Source organism: Corvus hawaiiensis, chromosome Z, assembly GCF_020740725.1.
Source record: "Corvus hawaiiensis isolate bCorHaw1 chromosome Z, bCorHaw1.pri.cur, whole genome shotgun sequence".
NCBI lineage: Eukaryota > Metazoa > Chordata > Aves > Passeriformes > Corvidae > Corvus > Corvus hawaiiensis.
In genome coordinates this window covers 71,796,034-71,815,047 of record NC_063255.1, presented here as the reverse complement: position 1 = coordinate 71,815,047, position 19,014 = coordinate 71,796,034, and the positions used below count along the sequence as shown (strand labels likewise).

At 42.2% G+C, this 19,014-nt stretch overlaps 1 protein-coding gene across 1 annotated transcript in view; it reads right to left on the bottom strand.

The window, feature by feature from the left end:
- Positions 1–18,465, bottom strand: part of FBXL17 (F-box and leucine rich repeat protein 17) — a 276,091-nt gene extending 257,626 nt beyond the window's left edge. The window contains exons 1-3 of the mRNA XM_048291849.1: positions 17,583–18,465; positions 3,965–4,087; positions 577–834 (exon numbers count right to left, since the gene is read on the bottom strand). Of these exons, the coding sequence (XP_048147806.1) occupies positions 577–834; positions 3,965–4,087; positions 17,583–18,308 (1,107 nt within the window). The 5' untranslated portion in view covers positions 18,309–18,465. The remainder of the gene's footprint in view (positions 1–576; positions 835–3,964; positions 4,088–17,582) is intronic.
- Between the last annotated feature and the right edge of the window lie 549 nt (positions 18,466–19,014).

Genomic DNA, 19,014 nt, shown 5'->3' with positions numbered 1-19,014 from the left:
AAGAAAGATTCTAACTACATACACGACAAAATGAAGTTGCTAACTACAGTCAACCAAATGGAGCTAAGAGCGGTACATAAGAACTAAGTTATTTACTGGGTCTATATGTAGCTAACAATGCCTTTATGCTCAACAGCATATTTGATTTACCCTAACTCCTAAATACTCCTTTAACACTCTCAGAAAGTTGATGAAACCTTCCTGCACATCCAACAAATAAAGATCTTAGTCACCTTCAGCACTCATGAAGCAAAAACGTGTTACTTAAACACAGGTTTCAAATAGCAACCAAGCTCAGGAAAATTGAATCCAACAGAAGTGAGGTATAGGATATCAAACTGCAGACTTAACTACAAAAGGGATCATTTAATCCCTGGGTATTAAAAAGAAAAAGAAAGTATGTGCAGTGTCTAGAGAACAGCATTTACTGCACCAAAAAAAAGTCTCCGTACACCAACTTTTAAAACAGAAGATTTTTTGTGATTTTAATTAAATCCTGAGAAAGGGTATCTTCTTCCACTTGCTAAGATGAAATATACTAAATTTACAGAAGAAATTTGTGGAATAGATGGTTACCTGCTTCAGGCCTTCATCAGTGAGTCTGTCTTGATTGCCCACATGCACTTTCTGAAGAAGAGGACACTGAGAAGCGACTGCAATAATAGAGGTGTCAGAAAGCTGTTTACACCTGTAGGCAGTATACCTTAGGAGCCCAGGACATTTAATTGCTAATATGCATACTCCTGTATCAGATACATTGCGACAATCAGAGATATTGATTTCAGTAATATTCTGGCTTCTTGATGCTATTTTTTCCAACAGCTCATCAGTGACCTGCAAAGAAAAAACAAATACTCACATATAACTTTTTCCATAAAGATCTTTAATGTCCCTGGGACAAAAATGGTTGTTTGTAAGATGCATTCCCATGAGCTGCAGGAAGAATTAAATTATACCTTTACAAATACCACCTATGGCTGAATATTTTACTGTAATTGGTTTGGTTTTGGGGGTGGAGTTGATGGTTTTGATAGAATATGGACAACTGGGGGAAAGCTAGTTCTGACAGACTACGTAGACTGTAGCTAGATATTTTCGTGATAAAGCTCACAGAGGGAGAGGCAACAGCTAGACAAGTACAAAAAAATATGGGCAGCTGCAGGAATTTATGTTACCACAAAAAGAATGCCAAACAGCTGCCCAACTTGACAGAAGTTCTCAAGTATCAGACTGAGCTCCAGAGTCAGGAGGGTAACCACAGACCTACTCCTCTTTTCAGCCATGAATAGACTATCTGTGATGTCCAGGTATTAGAAAGATAAATTACTTGTTGGTAGAATTGACTTATTAAGGTTTAAGGCTTGATGTGCTTCAATGACCTCAGTTCCTAGGGGAGGTGAACAAAGCGTGGGGAGAGTGATATACTACTGATAGTGGACGCAAAGAATGCAGAATTTACAGACCACAATGACATTTGGCAGAACTCCCTAGATAAGGAAGAAACTAACAAAACGAACTCAGCAACTGGGCTGAATCAGCTCTAACTGGGTAAAAGGCGATTCTGGCAAGGGGGGATGGCAAACACCACAGACCACCAACCCAAGAAACACACCAACACAAGAGGAAGACTGAGTATGTGGACTAATTAGCCCAAGAACTGAGGGAATCATTTAACCAACAGAAGGTAGACTACTAACAAATAACAGAACTATGTAACTTGTAGCCAATGAACATTACTGCCTTTGTTTACTGAAATACATGTGACTTCATATTGATAATAATTTCTGTCCTATGACAAACATGTTAGCTTTCATTCTATTATGTTCGGTACTGGTAGTAATGCTGTATGGAAGGGCAGTGTTTCAATGTCTTAAAACTTTTGTTTTTTTTCATTTTAATATATTAGCAGGTATGCTCGATTAAACCAAAGTGAGGACTGTTGAGGAATACACTCAGTGCAGGTAGCTTGGGGTGCAGCTGCAGTGGAGCTCAGGCTGAGCTCTGCGTGGCACAGCCAGAGGCAAAAGGCCATGAACTGGTGCGAATCCTTTGCAAAACAAAGGGCACAGAGACCTGTGACACAGCCAGGTGAGGACACTTGGAAACACAGCAGGAGCCAAGGGCACCCAGATGTACCCAGGCACAGACTGTGAGGGTATAAAAGCCCAGGAGGTTGGGGTTGCGGGTCCCTCCTCCTCCAGCTTGAGCTGTTATTCTGTTGCTGCCCAGTGATTACATTATTTTAAGGACCCAGAAGTTTGAGACTCTGCAGTGCGAAACCTGAAGTCAACCCAGTAAGGAAACTTGTCTGACTGTGTGAGTGTGGTGTGTGCAGGGCATCCATCACCTCCCTGGGGCCACAAGTGCAGGGGGGCTTTGGTCCCAAGCGGGTGGTGGGTGCTAGAGTGGCTGACAGAGCAGCGTCTGGACACTCAGACAGCAAAGTTTCCTTAATACCTTTGTAAAAAACTATTCCATCCATTTTGCATCTATACCCATTGTAGTTAGCCAAAAGGACAATAATCTTAAAAGAAGACAATCATATAAAGGACAATTCGGAAATACTTATCCATCACTTGGCATAGATGAGATTTAGCTTTAACCAAAGATGGCAGGAGAGCAACACGAATCCCTTTTGGCTTTTATCTTATACAGCTGAGGAACAGTCTTTGCTGCAATCAATCTGTTTTTCACTCATAGCAAGTCAAATCTTTTTTCTTGCTCTTTCATCAGGCAGGTGTTAAGATGGAAAAGAACTGTCCTGGTTTTGCCTGGGGTAGAAGTAATTTTCTTCACAGTGACTAGTATGGGACTGTGTTTTGGATTTGTGCTGGTTTTCATATTGCTGAACAGGGATTGCATAGAGCCAAGGCTTTTTCTGCTTTTCACATGGCCATGCTGGCAAAGAGGGTGGGAGGGAACACAGGACAGGCGACCCTAATTGACCAAAGGGATATTCCAGACCATGTGGCACTGTGCTCAGTGTATAAAGTGAGGAGAAGAAGGAGGAAGGCGGGAACATTTCCAGTGATGGGGTTTGTCTTTCCACATCATCGTTCTGTGTGATAGGGTGCTGCTCTGCTGGGGATGGCTGAGCAACTGCCAGCTGACAGGAAGCAGTGAATTAATTCTTTGTCTTGCTTTTTTTTGTGTATGTGTGTGTAACTTTTGCTTTCCTCATTAAACTGTCTTTAAACCCATGAATTTTGTAGCTTTTACTCTTCCAGTTCTCTCCCCAACCCTACTGGTGGGGGAGTGAGGAAGCAGCTGCCTGAGCCTTGACTGCTGGCTGGGGTTAAACCACAACAATGACAAATTGCAAAGAAAAAAAATCCTTCTTCAAACGCAACCCTCCAATTGTTATTTCTCTGTACCCTGTATTTTCATGAAACTCTCAAGATACTGTTTATAAACCCCTGCAAGTCACTACTCAACAAAAACCTAAGGGCAGTGGCGTTTCCAAGGAGCAAAGTTACCCTGTACAATTTAAAGCTCAGGTCCTAGGGATCTCACTAAATTAAATCCACAAATATTTCATTCTAGGATCAGCTAAAGGCCTTAAAGAAAAAAAAGAAAATTTGTTAAAACAAACAGAGCAAGCACCATGTATGTGACCATTCTTTCAACTACGGCATCCTCAGAAATGCTCATGTTTGTCTTTGAATTAATAAGAGGTCTGATAGTTCCAGACCACCTGATGCAGAGTTGAGACAGGTAACCCACAACCCATTTCATAGAGCACTTGTGCTCACACTGTTTCACAACTGATTTCAGAAAAAATACACTATATTTAAAGGAACCAATCTAAGGGTCCAGACATTTTCAGCTAATAGCAGAAAAATCTGTGAAAGTACAGGTGTCACCATGTTACGTGTTTCTTTTGTTTACCCCTAGTCAAAAGTACAAGTTCTAAGAACAAATTCTTAGTCATCAAAACAATTCTTCCACAATGCTATTTTCATACCTGCTGACGACTACTGAGATCCAGTTGCTTCCAAAACTGAAAATCTAAACAAAGGTCACGCCAATATTTACAGACTAATGACACTGAAAGGCAACGCTCATTCAGAGATAAGTTGGAAAATATCTGGAAAGAAAGAAAACAAAAAAATTGTCAGATGTAATCATATTTTAGAGACAAAAATATTTTATTACAAATGCATCTTGTAAAAGAAAAGTATTAGCATGCATTATAACACACAGATCTAGTACTTGCCTCCAGCTTGATTAGTCAGACAATAACAAAAAAACCTACATCCCACAAGAACTGACAGTATTAGTAAATCACATTAGCATAACCAACCATAGAATATATCCTACTTAAGTACTCATTTCATAGACTAAGTTTCAAAATTGCTTCTGAGATGGCACACCTAAAGAATTACAAATGTTATTTGCAAGCCATTTAAAAAGTGCTTTCATTCCCATCCTGAAATGGATGGAAAATCTTTCTTTTTATTTTTTAAACTAAACTGGTAAGAAGAGTCATAAAGGTATTAAAACATCAAGTCTTGTGGGAAGGGTCTTGTGGGAAGGGGGCATGGAATGGTAGAGCAGATTAGCAGAGTAAATCAGTGTCACAGAAGAGAACTTAAACATAAAATTAGCCTTTTATACCCCAAGGTTTTGAGCACTATAGCAGCTGGCAAAAAAAAAAAAAAAAAGAATAAACTGTAACTTTATAGCAAGCTCATAAATTGCTATAACATGTATTACATTAATCCCTGTCTTAAAAGTACTGTTGCTTATTAATAAATATAAAAATGAGGTCTGTGAAGAGTTCACATGAAGGTACCCTGCCACCACAAATGAACTTAAATCTACATGTGATCCTACAATGGGAAAAGGCAGTAGTGGCATTATACCTACACAGGAGTACAGACCGCAAAACATTAAAAAGTCCTCCCACTGATCTGAGGACATCAAGTACTAAATAGAAGTACTATTGCCAATCTCAGGCAATTTTCTCAAGAAAATCTGAAAATATTGGACAGTATCCATAGGAAAGCACTGAAGTCTAGAAAATATGAAAACATTCAAGGAAACTACTAGGACTGTTTAGTCAAGGAAAAGGGATGGCAAAGAGGAAAACACACATGCAAGAAAAAAGGAGTAATGAAGCATTGAACTATAATGGTAACTTAACAGAACTCTGGTCATTGGGTGGTCTTTGGAAGAGACTAGACAACGAGCTGTCAAGAATAACAACCATAATTGTACCCTCTGTTCTAGAGGATGGCTTATCCCAGCAGTTGTAAATACGTATATCCCTACAAGAACCCTTGATGAAGCAGAGCTCTAATACGAGGGGAGGAGGTCAAATTCATGACACTATAAATGCTTGCAAGATTTATCATTCCCTTCTTTTTCCAGCAATGAGAAACTTTCAATCTCTTATGCAAGACTCCTCAGTGTTGAAGGATTGTGCGTGAACCGCATTTCCCCACAGGCCTTGCTTGGCCATTACCAGAGTCAGTGTCTGTTTCTCATGAGGGAACCAGTTAAAGACAGCAGACAGAAGCACAAACAAAACAACCAGTGCCTGCTTTCTTCCTGCAGATCTTGTCTGTACTGGCAAGACCACACACAGAACCAGAAGGTGGCTGCAATCAGCACTCAAAAAATACCATTGCCCTCAGTCAAGCAGAAAGAAAGCGCTGAATAGTAAGTGGCAATCTGGCATCTGATATTTCTGCTGCAAAAGAGTAATTCTAAACATTAGTAAAGGTGATAGTCTGATGATGCTCAGTAATTCTAAGTTATAAGAGCAGTAGGAACTTTGAGTTCCTGCTACTGGTATGAAACAGAAAACTGAATCTTCTAACAGTTATAAAAAACTTAGAAGATAACAAACCAACATGATCCACATGATGTTTAGACAGACATTTGACTGACTGCAGTTAATATTAACAAAGGATATCAAGGTTGGCATTACAAAATACTTCAACTAATCTTTACTCAAGTGAGAAATAAAGTATGTTTATTTGTAGAAATACCACCTTTACTTTGAGAACCAACAGCTTGCGGTTCTGAAGAACATAGTAAACATGAAATAGTAAAGACTGCTGCTGATACAGCTGCCACTGTTAAAATGAAAGCCGCCCATAAATAACTTTTGTATTTTATTTTGTTTATACTGTGTTGGCATGGCAAGGTTTTGAGAGTAGGGGGGCTACAAAGGCAGTTTCTTTGAGAAGCTGCTAGAGCGTTCCCTCACATCTTAGAGAGCCAGTGTCAGCCGGCTCCCAAGATGGACCCATGCTGGTCAAGGCTGAGTCTGTCGGTGATGGCAGTCGCACCTCTGGGATAATGCAAGAAGGAAAAAAAAAAAAAATTCATCGAGCAAGTTGCAACCAGAGACGACAGAGTGAGAACATGTGATGAAGAAGGAGCAGCAGAAACAAGGTATGATGAACTGACTGTAACCCCTATTCTGGTACTCCTGAATGGCTGGGGGAAAGAGGTAGAGAATTGTGAATTAAGTTAGGCCAGGGAAGGAGGGAAGGGTTAGGAAAGATGTAGGTTTTACTTCTCATTACACTGCTCTGATTTGACTGGTAATAAAGTCAACCAATTTCCCCAAGTTCAGCCTGTTTTACCCAGGACAGTAATCACTGAGTGATCTCTCCCTGTCGTGAACCTTTCCTCATGTTTTCTCTCACCAGTCAAGAAGGGGGGTGCCAGGGCTTTGGAAGGGAACCTGGTGTCCAGCCAGGATCAACCCAGCACACTACCATCCCAACAAAAGCTGAAAGCCCTCACAAATCACAGACCTACTGCTAACCTGTTACTCCCGCATGAAACAGCTGTAGCAACCACAAAACAAAAAAGAAACAAGTTTGATTGTGTACTTGACACAAACAGTACTGCTGCATAGAAAATACTCTGAAAAACGTCCAAAAGCATTTGTAGCCATGTTTTAGTCCATGCTGTACTCAAGTCTAGAAGCAGAGACAATTAAGAAGTACAGGTGCTGCAAACTGACTTCTTACAAAACAGTGAGTGAGGCCACCAGGACGAGAAGTGATACCAAGTCTTTGCAGAAGTCCCAGCACACACAGGAGTAACCCTGTGAGCTACACAAGCAGTAGTGCTCAAAAACAAGGCCTTGCCAGTTTTATTGTCTGTAGTAGCTGTAAAAGTTCCAGCTATAAAAGGATGCTGAATAATGCCATGTAAAACATCAGCTTCTCTTCAGAGCTCGCAATTGTTAAAAGACGACGTATTGAATTACACTAAATGGAACTTAGTAGCAAGGACTATACTATTCCAGGTGGTGGCACATCACCCTTACATTAAGGGATTAGCCTCATTACTGGTTAAAATACTACACTAATGCATAAAATGCTTTGACTCACTTTGATGACTTCAGCACCCTTTAATTCAGTATTATTCTCTAGATACATACTGATACTGTGGCAGCTTAATTTTCCTGACTTAAATTTTCTAATTCCCAAGGATGTATAAACACAGCTGGAAGCTAAAACCGTTCCTACCCACAAGGCTGTTCATTTAACTCCCGCTTATGACAGAGAACTTTGAAGGCAATGGTTCTACTAGTTAGCACATTTAATTCCTGAAAATTGTACTCAAACATGTACACTTTCATATCCACCATTCAATTTGTTCCCCCTCAACTCTGCCTAATCCCCCTTCCAAACACCAGAATATCCTTCAGCACTGTAAAGGAAAAAAAAAGTCTAATAGCTTTTTCTAGAACCATTTTACATTTCTTTTTTCCCCTCTGTTGGCAAAAGGCAGGGGAAGAGGTAGCAGAGTTCTGGAAAACTCACTCACTCACTCTCTCTAATCTCACCCTCTTTCCAGCTCAAATTCCTAATGCAGATGTCAGTTCCTCCTGCTTCACCCTTTCATGTCATTGTTAAGATCAATGTGTTTCTCTTCCCTTCAATGGATGCAAGAGAATCTCTGAGCCTTCAGGCTACATCCCATTCAAGGATACCCAATCTTCCCCACTGACAGCCTTATCATACCTTCCAGACACAGTAAATTCTTTAACAACAAGCTCTTGCTTTGAAATAAAACTGTTCACACACACTCACTGAAGACCAGCAATGCCTTCCTTGCCTCAGTCTTTAACAGCAAGACTGGTTGCTCTCCATGTACCCAGCTCACTGAACTGGAAGACAGGGAGAGGGAGCAGAATGAAGTCCCCCCCATAATCCACAGGGGAACGGTCAGTGACCTGCTACATCACTTAAGACACACACAAGTCTACGGGACCAAACAGGATCCATGGGCCCCAAAGGAGCTGGTGGAAGTGCTCACCAAGCTGCTTTCAATTATTAACAAACAGTCCTGGCTGCTAACGGGGGCATTTCCAGTTGACTGGATGCTGCCAAATGTGATGCTCATCTACAAGAAAGGCTCGAAGGAGAATCCAGGGAACCACAGGGCTGTCAGTGGTCCTGCATAAGGGTATGGAGCAGATCATTTCAAGTGTCATTACGTGGCACATACAGGACAACCAGGAGTGAGGCCCAGCCAGCAGTGGTTTGTGAAAGGCAAGTCCTGCTTGACCAACCTAGTCTCCTCCCATGACCAGGTGACCTGCTTGGTGTAATGAGTGAAAGGCTGTTAATTTTGTCTGCCTGGAATTCAGTAAAGTCTTTGACACAGTTTGCTTTGACACAGCACTCTCCTGGAGAAACTGTCTGCTCACAGCTTGCATGGGTGCACTGTTTACTGGGTAAAAAATTTCGCTGGACAGCCAGGCCCAGGGAGTGCTGGTGAATGGAGTTACACCCAGTTGGCCACCAGAAATAATGCAGGAGCAGGACCAGGGCAGTGACCATTCCCCTGCGCCGGGCACTGGTGAAGCCACACCTCAATCCTGTGGTCAGTTTTGAGTCACTCACTACCAGAAAAATCCTGAGGTACTGGTGTGCGTCCAGAGAAAGGCACTGGAGCTGGGGCAGGGTCTGGAGCACAAGTCTGATGGGGAGCAGCTGAGGGAACTGGAGGTGTTCAGCCTGGAGAAAAGGAGGCCCAGGGGGGACCTTATCATCTCTACAACTGCCTATAACAAGGGTGTAGACATGTGGGTGTTGGGGTCTTCTCCCAGGCAAAAAGTGACAGGACAATAAGAAATAGCTTCAAGTTGAGGCAGGGGAGGTTTAGTTCAGACATTAGGAAAAATTTCTTCACTGAAAGGGCTATCCAGCACTGGAACACGCTGCTCAAGGCAGTCGTGGAGTCACCATCCCTGAAGGTTATTTAAAAGACACATAGATGTGGCACTTAGGGGCATGGATTATTGGTGGACTTGGCAGTACCAGGTTAATGGTTGGATTTAATGATCTTAGGAGATGTTTTCCAACCTAACTGATCCTACGTCAGAAAGAAAATACAAAAATGCAATGCCCAGGACAGCAAAAGTCAACTAACAAATATAGGTAGTTTTCAGTCAAATCACATTCAATCTACTGAACTCAATTCAAACAGCCTTCTTTTATGTTGATAGATACAACCATATCAATCCCTTACAAGAGAAAGGCCACATTGATTTACTTTTAAACAACAAAGCACAGCTAATTCCACAGTACCCCACCCGAGTCAATCCACCATTCTGAATCAGGTGATGTTCAATTGATTTTAATTCAGCTAAACTAAGTCCTTGCACAGCACAATTCCAACCACTAAAAAACAGTGCCTGACCAAGTTTTGGTGTTTTTTTCAACTTTATAGAATATTTTGTAAGACCATGGATGAGAAAGGGAGAAAGCAAATGCTGATTAATATTAGTGAATTGTCCAACCAGAAAAATGAGAAATAAAGTTATTCTGTGCAATTCTCTCCTTTACCACCAAGTCCCTGCATAATGGGCTTCAGACATTACACTCTTAACACTTCCCCACTGTTTCTACATATGCTAGATAGTTCAACCTGCATGTTCAAAAAAGACTGCTTTAAACATCTGTGCTAAATGTTAGTATTTCAGCATTCAGCAGGAACAGAGGAGGAAAAAAACAGCAAAACAAACAAAAACCACCACAAAACATCCTATAAATACCTTTTTTTAAAAGACTAAAGATCCGCTTTAAAATATCACAAATCCATGTACTAAGTTTATTTAGTGTGTCTTTAAATATTTGGTAATTTTGGCTTTAAATCAAGTTCCTCAAAGTGAATCAAGTGAAGAAGATAACTGCACTTTTAATCAAAGGAAATAATGAAAAGTCAACCAAATCCATGAAAGTTACTATGAAAAAAAGCTTGGTAGGAGAAAACTGTGTATGTGGTTGCTATCACAGTATCCTCAACATGAAGTTTTCTAAAAAGTAACTCACATCACCCAAATCAAATGTAAAGTAAACATAAGCATAATTCTAGAAATAATTTTAACCTATCAAAAGACAACCTTAATTTTAAAAAAAATATTTTTAAAAACCATAATCAAGGAGTTAGAATTAATTTGCACAAATTAATTGCACAGAGTAAAGAAACTTTTGCCTCAGCAAAGGATGCAAGAAAATTCAGTTGACTGCTAATACCAGTCTTTAAAAAGATACTGCTAATTTTAAGAATAAGGTATACCTCTATGAACATGAACAAAATACAGGCCCCATGGCAGAAGAGACTGTAAAAGGTGAATCTATGCATCTCCTATTTCTGTCCATCATTTTCATTTGAAAGAAATTGTTTCATTTCTGTGACTGAAGCTCTCCTCTATCAATAAAAAACTTTTGTATTCAAGAACAGGTATCTATAAAATTGTTTTTATTTCACTGTATTAGGTAGATTCATTTGAAACCAAAAAGCTTATGGAATTAACAACAGAAGAACAATAAAATGTACACTCAAACATTTCATGGTGCCTAAGTAAGTTGAGACACTCATTTTTGGAAAACTGCTCATTCGCTTCATCAACTTTTTTAGCAACTAACTAAAATTTTGTTAACAAAAATATTTCTCAAGTACCATTTGACAAAAAGAACATGCTTAGTGCGTGACATTTTACTATTAACTGTAAAATACAGTATTTGCTAATTGCAGGCATAGAGCAGTTAAGCTACCAGGGGGGTTATGTTTATTAAAGGCTGCTTCATTCTATTCAGAAAACTCAAAAATCATATATAAGAGAGGAGGAAGGAAGGAAAGACAAGTATCTGCTTTGTTTTCAAGAGATTTCTTCACTTTGCCCATATAACTTGAAAAGAACAAGGGAAATATGAATGATTCTGAGTTTATGAAAGATGTGAGCACTGAACACACACACCTCTGAAAGGAGCCTCAGTACCCTCATGAAGGAGATTAAGTTAAAAGTGCTCTTGTGATTAAGAAAATTGTGCCAGCCAGGAAAAGCGATGGTGTGATTTCAATCACAGCCAGTATTCTCTTGGCAAGTTGCCATTCACAGCAACAGTTTACCAGTCCCCTACCTTCAGTCACCTGAATTTTTGCACTGGATTTAGTGACTGTACTTAGAGAATGTCTTTTCAGGCAGCTGATCCTAAGGAAAAGTTTTGACGCGTTAGATTGGTGTCAGATTAGCCAGATGAATTTACTCACCCTGCAATCGCATGATCACTCTACAGAGCACAAAGTCAGTGGCAGGAACATGCAGCCAGAGGTTACAAAAGGAGCCAGACACTGCCCTTACCAGCCACTTACTCACAGGTTGCCTTAGCTGCAAGGCAAAGCACAACTTCAGCTTCTGTCTGTGTGAAATGACTGTCTTCCTAATGGAGGGGAAGAGTCCTGACCAATAAGCAGAGTACCTTTATTTGCAGGAGCTCACAACGTTTTTACTCCCAGAAACCCAACTGTTCTCACTAAAAGACACCAGGTAGTGCTTCTGAGTCACCATGCCAGTTTAAAAGCAGAGGGAGACATTAAAACAAAGCAAAATCCGTGAAAGATCAAACATGGGTCAGGCAACCTGAACAAAAGAAACAAATAAATGAATAGGGAACAAAAGCAGAAGTTACATTTAATTTACTTTACATTCCAACACAACACAACTTGTAAGCTGTTAGTTTTCTCCATGCAATAACACATAGTTTTGGAGATGCAGAACCAGCCAAGACAACACCTAAACAACATTAGGGAAACTTTCACTGCCTGTGAGTGCTAAGGGCTCTATCTCTGTCAGAAAAAGCAGAAATTTCATTCCAAGACATTTCTCCTCCATCACATAGCTCATTCTGTGATGTTAAAACCTACAAGCTTACACAAAAGCCACCTTCTCAAACACATCTCTGCAAAGCAAAACAATTGTTTTTATAATTACGCAACAAATCATAAAATTTATTTTAGAAATTTATCATTGAAAAAATGAGCATATACTGTCTTCTTTTTAGTTACTAGTCCTCTGGCACACCTTCCCTTCACAACTGTGCCCCTCAACTGCATTCCAGCAGCTCAGTAACAGCACAGTGAACCTCAAACTGATTCATTTCCCTGCTAGAATCACAGGGTGACAGTAACCTTCATAGAAAAACAAAAAGCCAAAAAAACCAAAAGAAATCCGTAACAACTACATTGCTGTGTTGATCATTGCTAAAAAAAAAGGAGTTCAGGCAAATTAATAGTGGAGTTATAGGACATTTTACCTCCCAGCTGCAGCCACAAAGGTTCAAAACCTGTTCCATGTCTCTTAGTGCTATATTTAAAATACAGTTTGAGTTGAGCAGATTCAACACAAACTTTAGACAGGATAATCTGTTCAGAACACCAGCATAAGTAGGAAGGAAAGCTAGTATTACGAAAGTGACTCAATGAACTTGAGGATAAAGTTCAATACAAAAGATGTATTTTGATGCCTCTGCCTCCTGACTAGGCAAATAAATATTTTTTAAAAAATTTAAAAAAAAGAAAATCACAGTGCAACTATAACATGCACATGCAGTCTTTTCAGGTATAAATGCCAGCATCCAAAAATCAGAGGACAAAATTAAAGGCCTAGCTCTAGTCTATCAAACCCACTTCCTATTACTCAGATTATCTTAAATTCAGAGCTAGCAGTACAATGACTGCAGCAATGCATTTTGTATCAATCAACATTATCATAAAAAAGCTTGTTAAATTATCATGGCAACAAAAGAAAACCTGTAAGTTATTGTTACAAGGGAAGAATGAAAAAAATAAGTAAAAAGCACTGACTAAAGGTACAAGGAAAGGAGTCAATAGTCTTTCAAATAATAGTAGCAATATATATGAAAACCCTACATTAAATAAAATACACGCACACTTCTCTTCCCTTTAGAGTGGATTAGCCCTAAGCCAAAACTGACAGAATCTCTGCTCCAGGCACGTGCTCATGCTTTATAAAAATAAGATCAGCAAACTGAGAAAGAGGACCTCAAAAAGAAGACATCATCTATTCTAGACCCTTTTGTTTTGAAGCAAGTTTGAGCACACCCCAACCATTCCTGATAATGCCATTCCCCTTGATGTTTAAAAAAGAATCAATAAATAGAAATCCCAACTTGTCACATAACCTAAGAAACAGGAAACCACTTTTGTCAAAAGTTGGAAAATGATACAGTGTAAGAACACTCAAGTATCTCACCCAAATTAAGGTTATTATTTCCTTCTATACGACAAGGGACAGGAACACAGTTGAACTTCCTATCAATTTTCTCTTAACTAAAGATTACATCTCAGTCTTTTATCTAAAGAAGTGTCATTCAATTTGACCAGAATCTTCCAACTACTGTAATAGGCCATGTTTTTGATGACCTCTGGCTCTCCTCTGATGCCCCTCACATTTGTGTGTGGGTTTTATAGGGAGATCCCAGTGCCCACAGCCTAATGCAGTACTCTAGCAGAGGCTTTAAAGCACCAAGCACAGGAGAGAATTTCCTTTCTGTGTTTTACATGCACAACTCCTGTTAATACACTTCAAAAGGAAATCTGAAGTGTTTGAATTGGCTTTCTCTCGTAAGCTCACAGTCTGCAGACCATTTTACACCTTTTTTGATTAAACAGCAGCACTGCAAAGAGGTAATAGGTAAAACAGGAAGATTTATTTATTTTTCTATTTTATTTATGCTTTCCAGGAACAAACAGCAGTGAAACTTCAATAGGCACAGATTTGTGACATGTAGCACAAAGTTTTCAGAACTTAGTCATATGTCACGGAAGATTTTGTAATTTTCTGTACTGCATGCTTAGAAACAGGTCCCTGTTTGTTGGGGTTTTTTTTTTTCCTTCACACATGTCTAGGACACAGTCAAGCTACTTACAGCTGCCTGATCTGTAATTCCTTAATTCCCCTGGAGTTTTAAAGAGAATGGCTTCAAATTACCCTTTAGTAAAAGGTAATCACTCTCCTCTACTAAGACTAAAGATGACATTTTGCCCACTGTGTAACATTGTTTTCTCATATATATTTCAGCAGCCAATGAAAAGCAAAACTCAAAAGCTTGACTATGGAACCACAATTCTTTTATCACTTCATATTGACCACGATACGTCTTCAGCAGCCAGGAAAACAGGATCAACTGGCACACTGCACCATGAACCTCCCAAACCACTACGGCCCATCTAATGATCTGCAGGCCAGTTTCAGTCTGACAAACCCCACCTTCCATCAAACCCTTAGCTTACAGGAGACTGAACCACTGCAAACAGCAAAACAGCACCTCAGCAGACAAAGTGGCCAGTGGCTTAAGGAGTCCCTGACGTATTTCTTTGGGCTTGTCTTGAGGCCACCTACAGACACTCCTGACAGCCGCTCCTGTACCAGCACCACTGCATCAGGAGGTCACAGATGTGGGAATCAAGAAAAAAACCAGCAGGATCTGTCTCCTGATGCTTCCCAGGATGGAATCTCTTGTCCTTGTATTAAGGTTTGTATCTCCTTTACCTACTGTGAAAAGCTCAGTAAAGATTTTCAGTATATTTGTCTCCCACCCTCTCATAATAAAATGACACCTTTGGAGAAAGGATTATATTTAGGATATTCTATCTGTATCAAAACCCATCATAAGAAGACACTTGTAAATCTGTTGACAGGATGCCTGGTTAGAAACCTGAAGTTAAAAGTTCCATAACAGAGTAGTATATTTTGGAAGCAGCCAAAAAACCCCAAACAATGGAATAGTTAGGAGAGACAGACATACAGATAAAGATACACATATCTTGTGTATGTGTGCATATATATATACATATATATAAAATCTCAAAAAAACAACACAAACCCAACTCGTTAGGACAACTAAGGATTGAAGGGCAAATTTGGGGGTGAATAGGTTGGCTCCTACCACAATGCTGGAAATAATGGCCTATTTCTTCAAAGACATTGCAGAAGGAACTGGACTACAGGGCAACTATAAAGACAAAAATCACTGGGGAAGGTAGATGTCTGTCCTGATTTCAGCTAGGATAGAATTCTTCTCAGTCGCTGGTACAGTGCTTTGTAGGTGGTACAAAATAAATGTATTGTGCATCACATGGATCTCTCTTTCTTGCTCCCTTTTTTATACAAACATTGTTAGTAGCATACTTTATTTCTTTTCAGTTATTAAACTGTTCTTATCACAACCCACAAGATATACTTTTTTCCCCTCAGTTCTCCTCCCCACCAGTCTGCAGATGCGGTGAGTGAGTGGCTGCCTACCTAATTTCTAGCTGGGGTTAAAACTAAATACCTAGTTTGCAAAAAAAACCCAACCAAACAAAAGAACCCCACAACCTTGAAAGTACAGGTAAGAATAAAATACTGTGTCTATATAAAATAGAGAAGAGATTAAATAACATTTAAACTAGTCCACAGGTGAAATGGACATGACATATTTCATTATCAAAGTTATGGTGATGCCTTAGGTTTTAGCTTTTGTATCTTTTAGATCCTGCACTGCCTAGTATGTAACTCTGAAACTTTGTATAGCCTGTTAGCTACTGTTCTCACATTTTGGTTAGATGTAACAAACCCGCTCTGGGCCTGAACTCAAGGACACCTTACTGTGAAATATGTAAACTGAGCCTCTGGACAGGGGGAGCAAACTTGGGGTAATTACATAATTACTTGAAATTATAATTGGGGGATTAACCTTGATATGCAAATGGACCAAACTTATAAAAGTGTGAAAAACCCGTGACCCACGGTCCATCTTGGATGGAGCACCTCTGAGGCTTTTGATTCCCAAGGCATACCTTTGAAGGCCCTTCAAATACCTGCTTTTATTCTCTTAATCTTGTGTGGCCTCTCTGTTCAGGTAGCCACTTCAAGGCATCAATGGCAGAGTTAGACATTGTTTTTTTTTGAAAAAGTGAAACTGAGTACTAAACATAACCACAGAAAAGTACTCATACCATTGATCAAAAAGTATTTCAGCTACGCTAATCTAGTAAGTCCAGTTTCAAATCCTAAAACCAAGTGTCAAAGAAAAATGTTATCTTCCAGTAACAGTGGCAAACAAGTGTATTCCCTTCTAGAAGAACTACAAGACAAAGTTTCAATTCTGCAATCACAGATGAGATTAATTCAGATGATAGTTCATGAGTTTTTATTTGCCTAGAATTAATTTGCATAGAGCATCTATGAAATATATCATTACTAAAACACTCATAAGTATTAAAAAAAAAAACAAACAACAACAAAAAAAACCCTCAAACCAACCAAACCTCACACAGAATTAGTGTTATGTGCAAGACAGACAGATAAGTAGGTTGTTACTGTTTGAGAACAAAAGAGTAAAGGAAGTATTTTCTACATTGGATGTACAACTAGAAAATATGAACACCAAAAGTCATATCTCACACTCCTCCATTACTATGTCCTGCTTTAAGTTCTGCCATCTGACCTCTGAGAAAGTCCTGCAATCCTAAAAACTTATTCCCCAAAATTTATAGGCACACTCTTATCAGACTATAGAAAACATCACCAGCTCAGTTTCAGCTACACTCCTCTTTTTAGCTAATGTTTAGCTGAAGGAAGTCAGCACAGTGGTCAAGAGACTAGATTAAAAACGGAAAGTAGTTCCAAAAGAGAACAGTATTAAAGAAACAGAAAGACAGCAGAAGGGACAGGAAAGGTGAGACTATTCCTTGGATATACAGTGTAAGAAGTTATGAAAGCATGTAATTCAAGAAGGCTGCAAATACTGTGGAACTACTAGGGCCAAAATTGATCCACAATACACAGCAATAGAAACTGTTTAATAATCAACACTGAAAACTTGTCTGTGTAGCTCCAACACCCACGGAAGCACTAAATACAGTGACAGGCCCCCTTGGCGAGTATTACACCAAGTGATGCAAGTAAAAGTCAACTTGGGAAGGGCACCTTACGAAGGTAACGGGTACAGCCAAAACATTTACGAGGACAGCTTCTGGAGCTGATTTGTGTGTCTGCACCTCCAGGTAATGGCTCACAACGCCGTTTACAACGACAAACAAATGCGGTCGGGGAACAGGACACAAACAAAACCCAACAACACCCCACAACCCTATCTATCTCCACGAAGCCCGGCACTTGAGACCGCTCCGGACCGAGCCGGCCTCCTCCGGCTCCCCCCCTGCACCGAGTCCGCCCGGCGACACCGGCCTGGCACAGTCCCTTCCCACATCCTCAGAGAGAGGGCTGGCCTGTCCATCCCCCCACCCCGACCCACCTTGAGGAGGATGGAGGGCGGCAGCTGGTTGATGTCCGGGGTGGGCGGCGGCGGCAGCTCCCGGCAACTGTCGCCGGGGTACTCCAGCGGCTCTTCGCAGCCCGCCTCGCCGCCCCGCTCCTTCTCCTCCTCCCGGCCCTGCTCCTTCTCCTCCTCGGGTGCGGGAGGCGGCGGCGAGGCGGGCTGGCCCCCGCCGCTCTGCCCGGCGGTGCCCCCACCGCTCTCCCCCGCGGCGCCGGGCAGGGCGAGCAGCTGCGGCTCTGCCGGGCACTGGCAGGCACCGGGCTCGGGCTCGGCGGCAGCGCAGCGCGGCTGCTTGCAGGGCGGGCAGGCGGGCAGCCCGGCCCCCTTGCGCTTGCACACCATCTCGGAGGAGACCTCGCCGGGCGGCCCCAGGAGGCCCCGCACCGGCGAGGGCAGCAGGCCGGAGAGGAAGAGGCGTTGGCAGCGGCCCGGCGGCTCCCAGGCGGCGGGCGCCAGGCGCAGGAGGCGGCGGGCCACGCGCTGCTCCGCGACGCTCAGCGACACGTAGGGCGGCGGCAGCAGCGGGTCTCCGGCGGGCAGCGGCTGCTCCGGGGCGGGAGGGCTAGCGCCGTGCACGATGAAGCAGAGCATGCAGGGCCCGCGCAGGAAGCAGCTCCGGCTGCGCGGCGGCACCTTCCCCCGCGGGCGGCGGCGGCGGTCCCGGCTCAGGCTCCTTGCCTCCTTCGAGAGCAGGTGGCCCATATAGGAGGGGAGGCGGCGGCAGCGGAAGGGTGGGTGTCACCTGCGGGAGGCGGCGCCGGGAGTTGACATGCTGCCGGCGGGCCGGGGCAGGAGGTGGTGGCGGCGGCGGCGGCGGCGGCGGCGGGGCTGGTTCCGGGACGCCGAGAGGGAGGGAGAGAGGGAGAAGCTTCCGCTACCGCCGGCCTGACCTCCCCCGGGGAGCGGGGGCGGCGCTCCGCGGGCCGGCGCTGCTGCCGCCAGCGGCCGCGCTGGGGCGGGAGGAGGCTGCGCCGCGGGTGCGTGAGGGTGGGTGCCTGTCGTGTGCCTGCCGTGTGTCCCTGTGCGTCACTTCAGTGCACTCGCTGTGTAAATGCGGCTCGACAAACTGCATACGGCACGTACGCGTGTCATATATGCGTGTATGCATTATCACGGAATCGTTAAGGTTGGAAGGGACCTCTGGAGATCATCTCGTCCAACCCCCTGCCAAGGCAGGGTCAGCTGGAGCAGGTAGCACAGGAACGTACCCAGGTGGGCTTGGAATTTCCTCAGAGAAGAAGACGCCACGGCCTACCTTGTCTATTGCTCTGCTACCCTCAACGTGACGTTCTTGTTGAGGTGGAACTTCCTGTGTTTTAATTTATAGTCATTGCCCCCTGTCCTGTCACTGGGCACCACTGAAAAGAGTCTGGGACCATACTGTTGGCACCAGCCTTGGAGATATTTA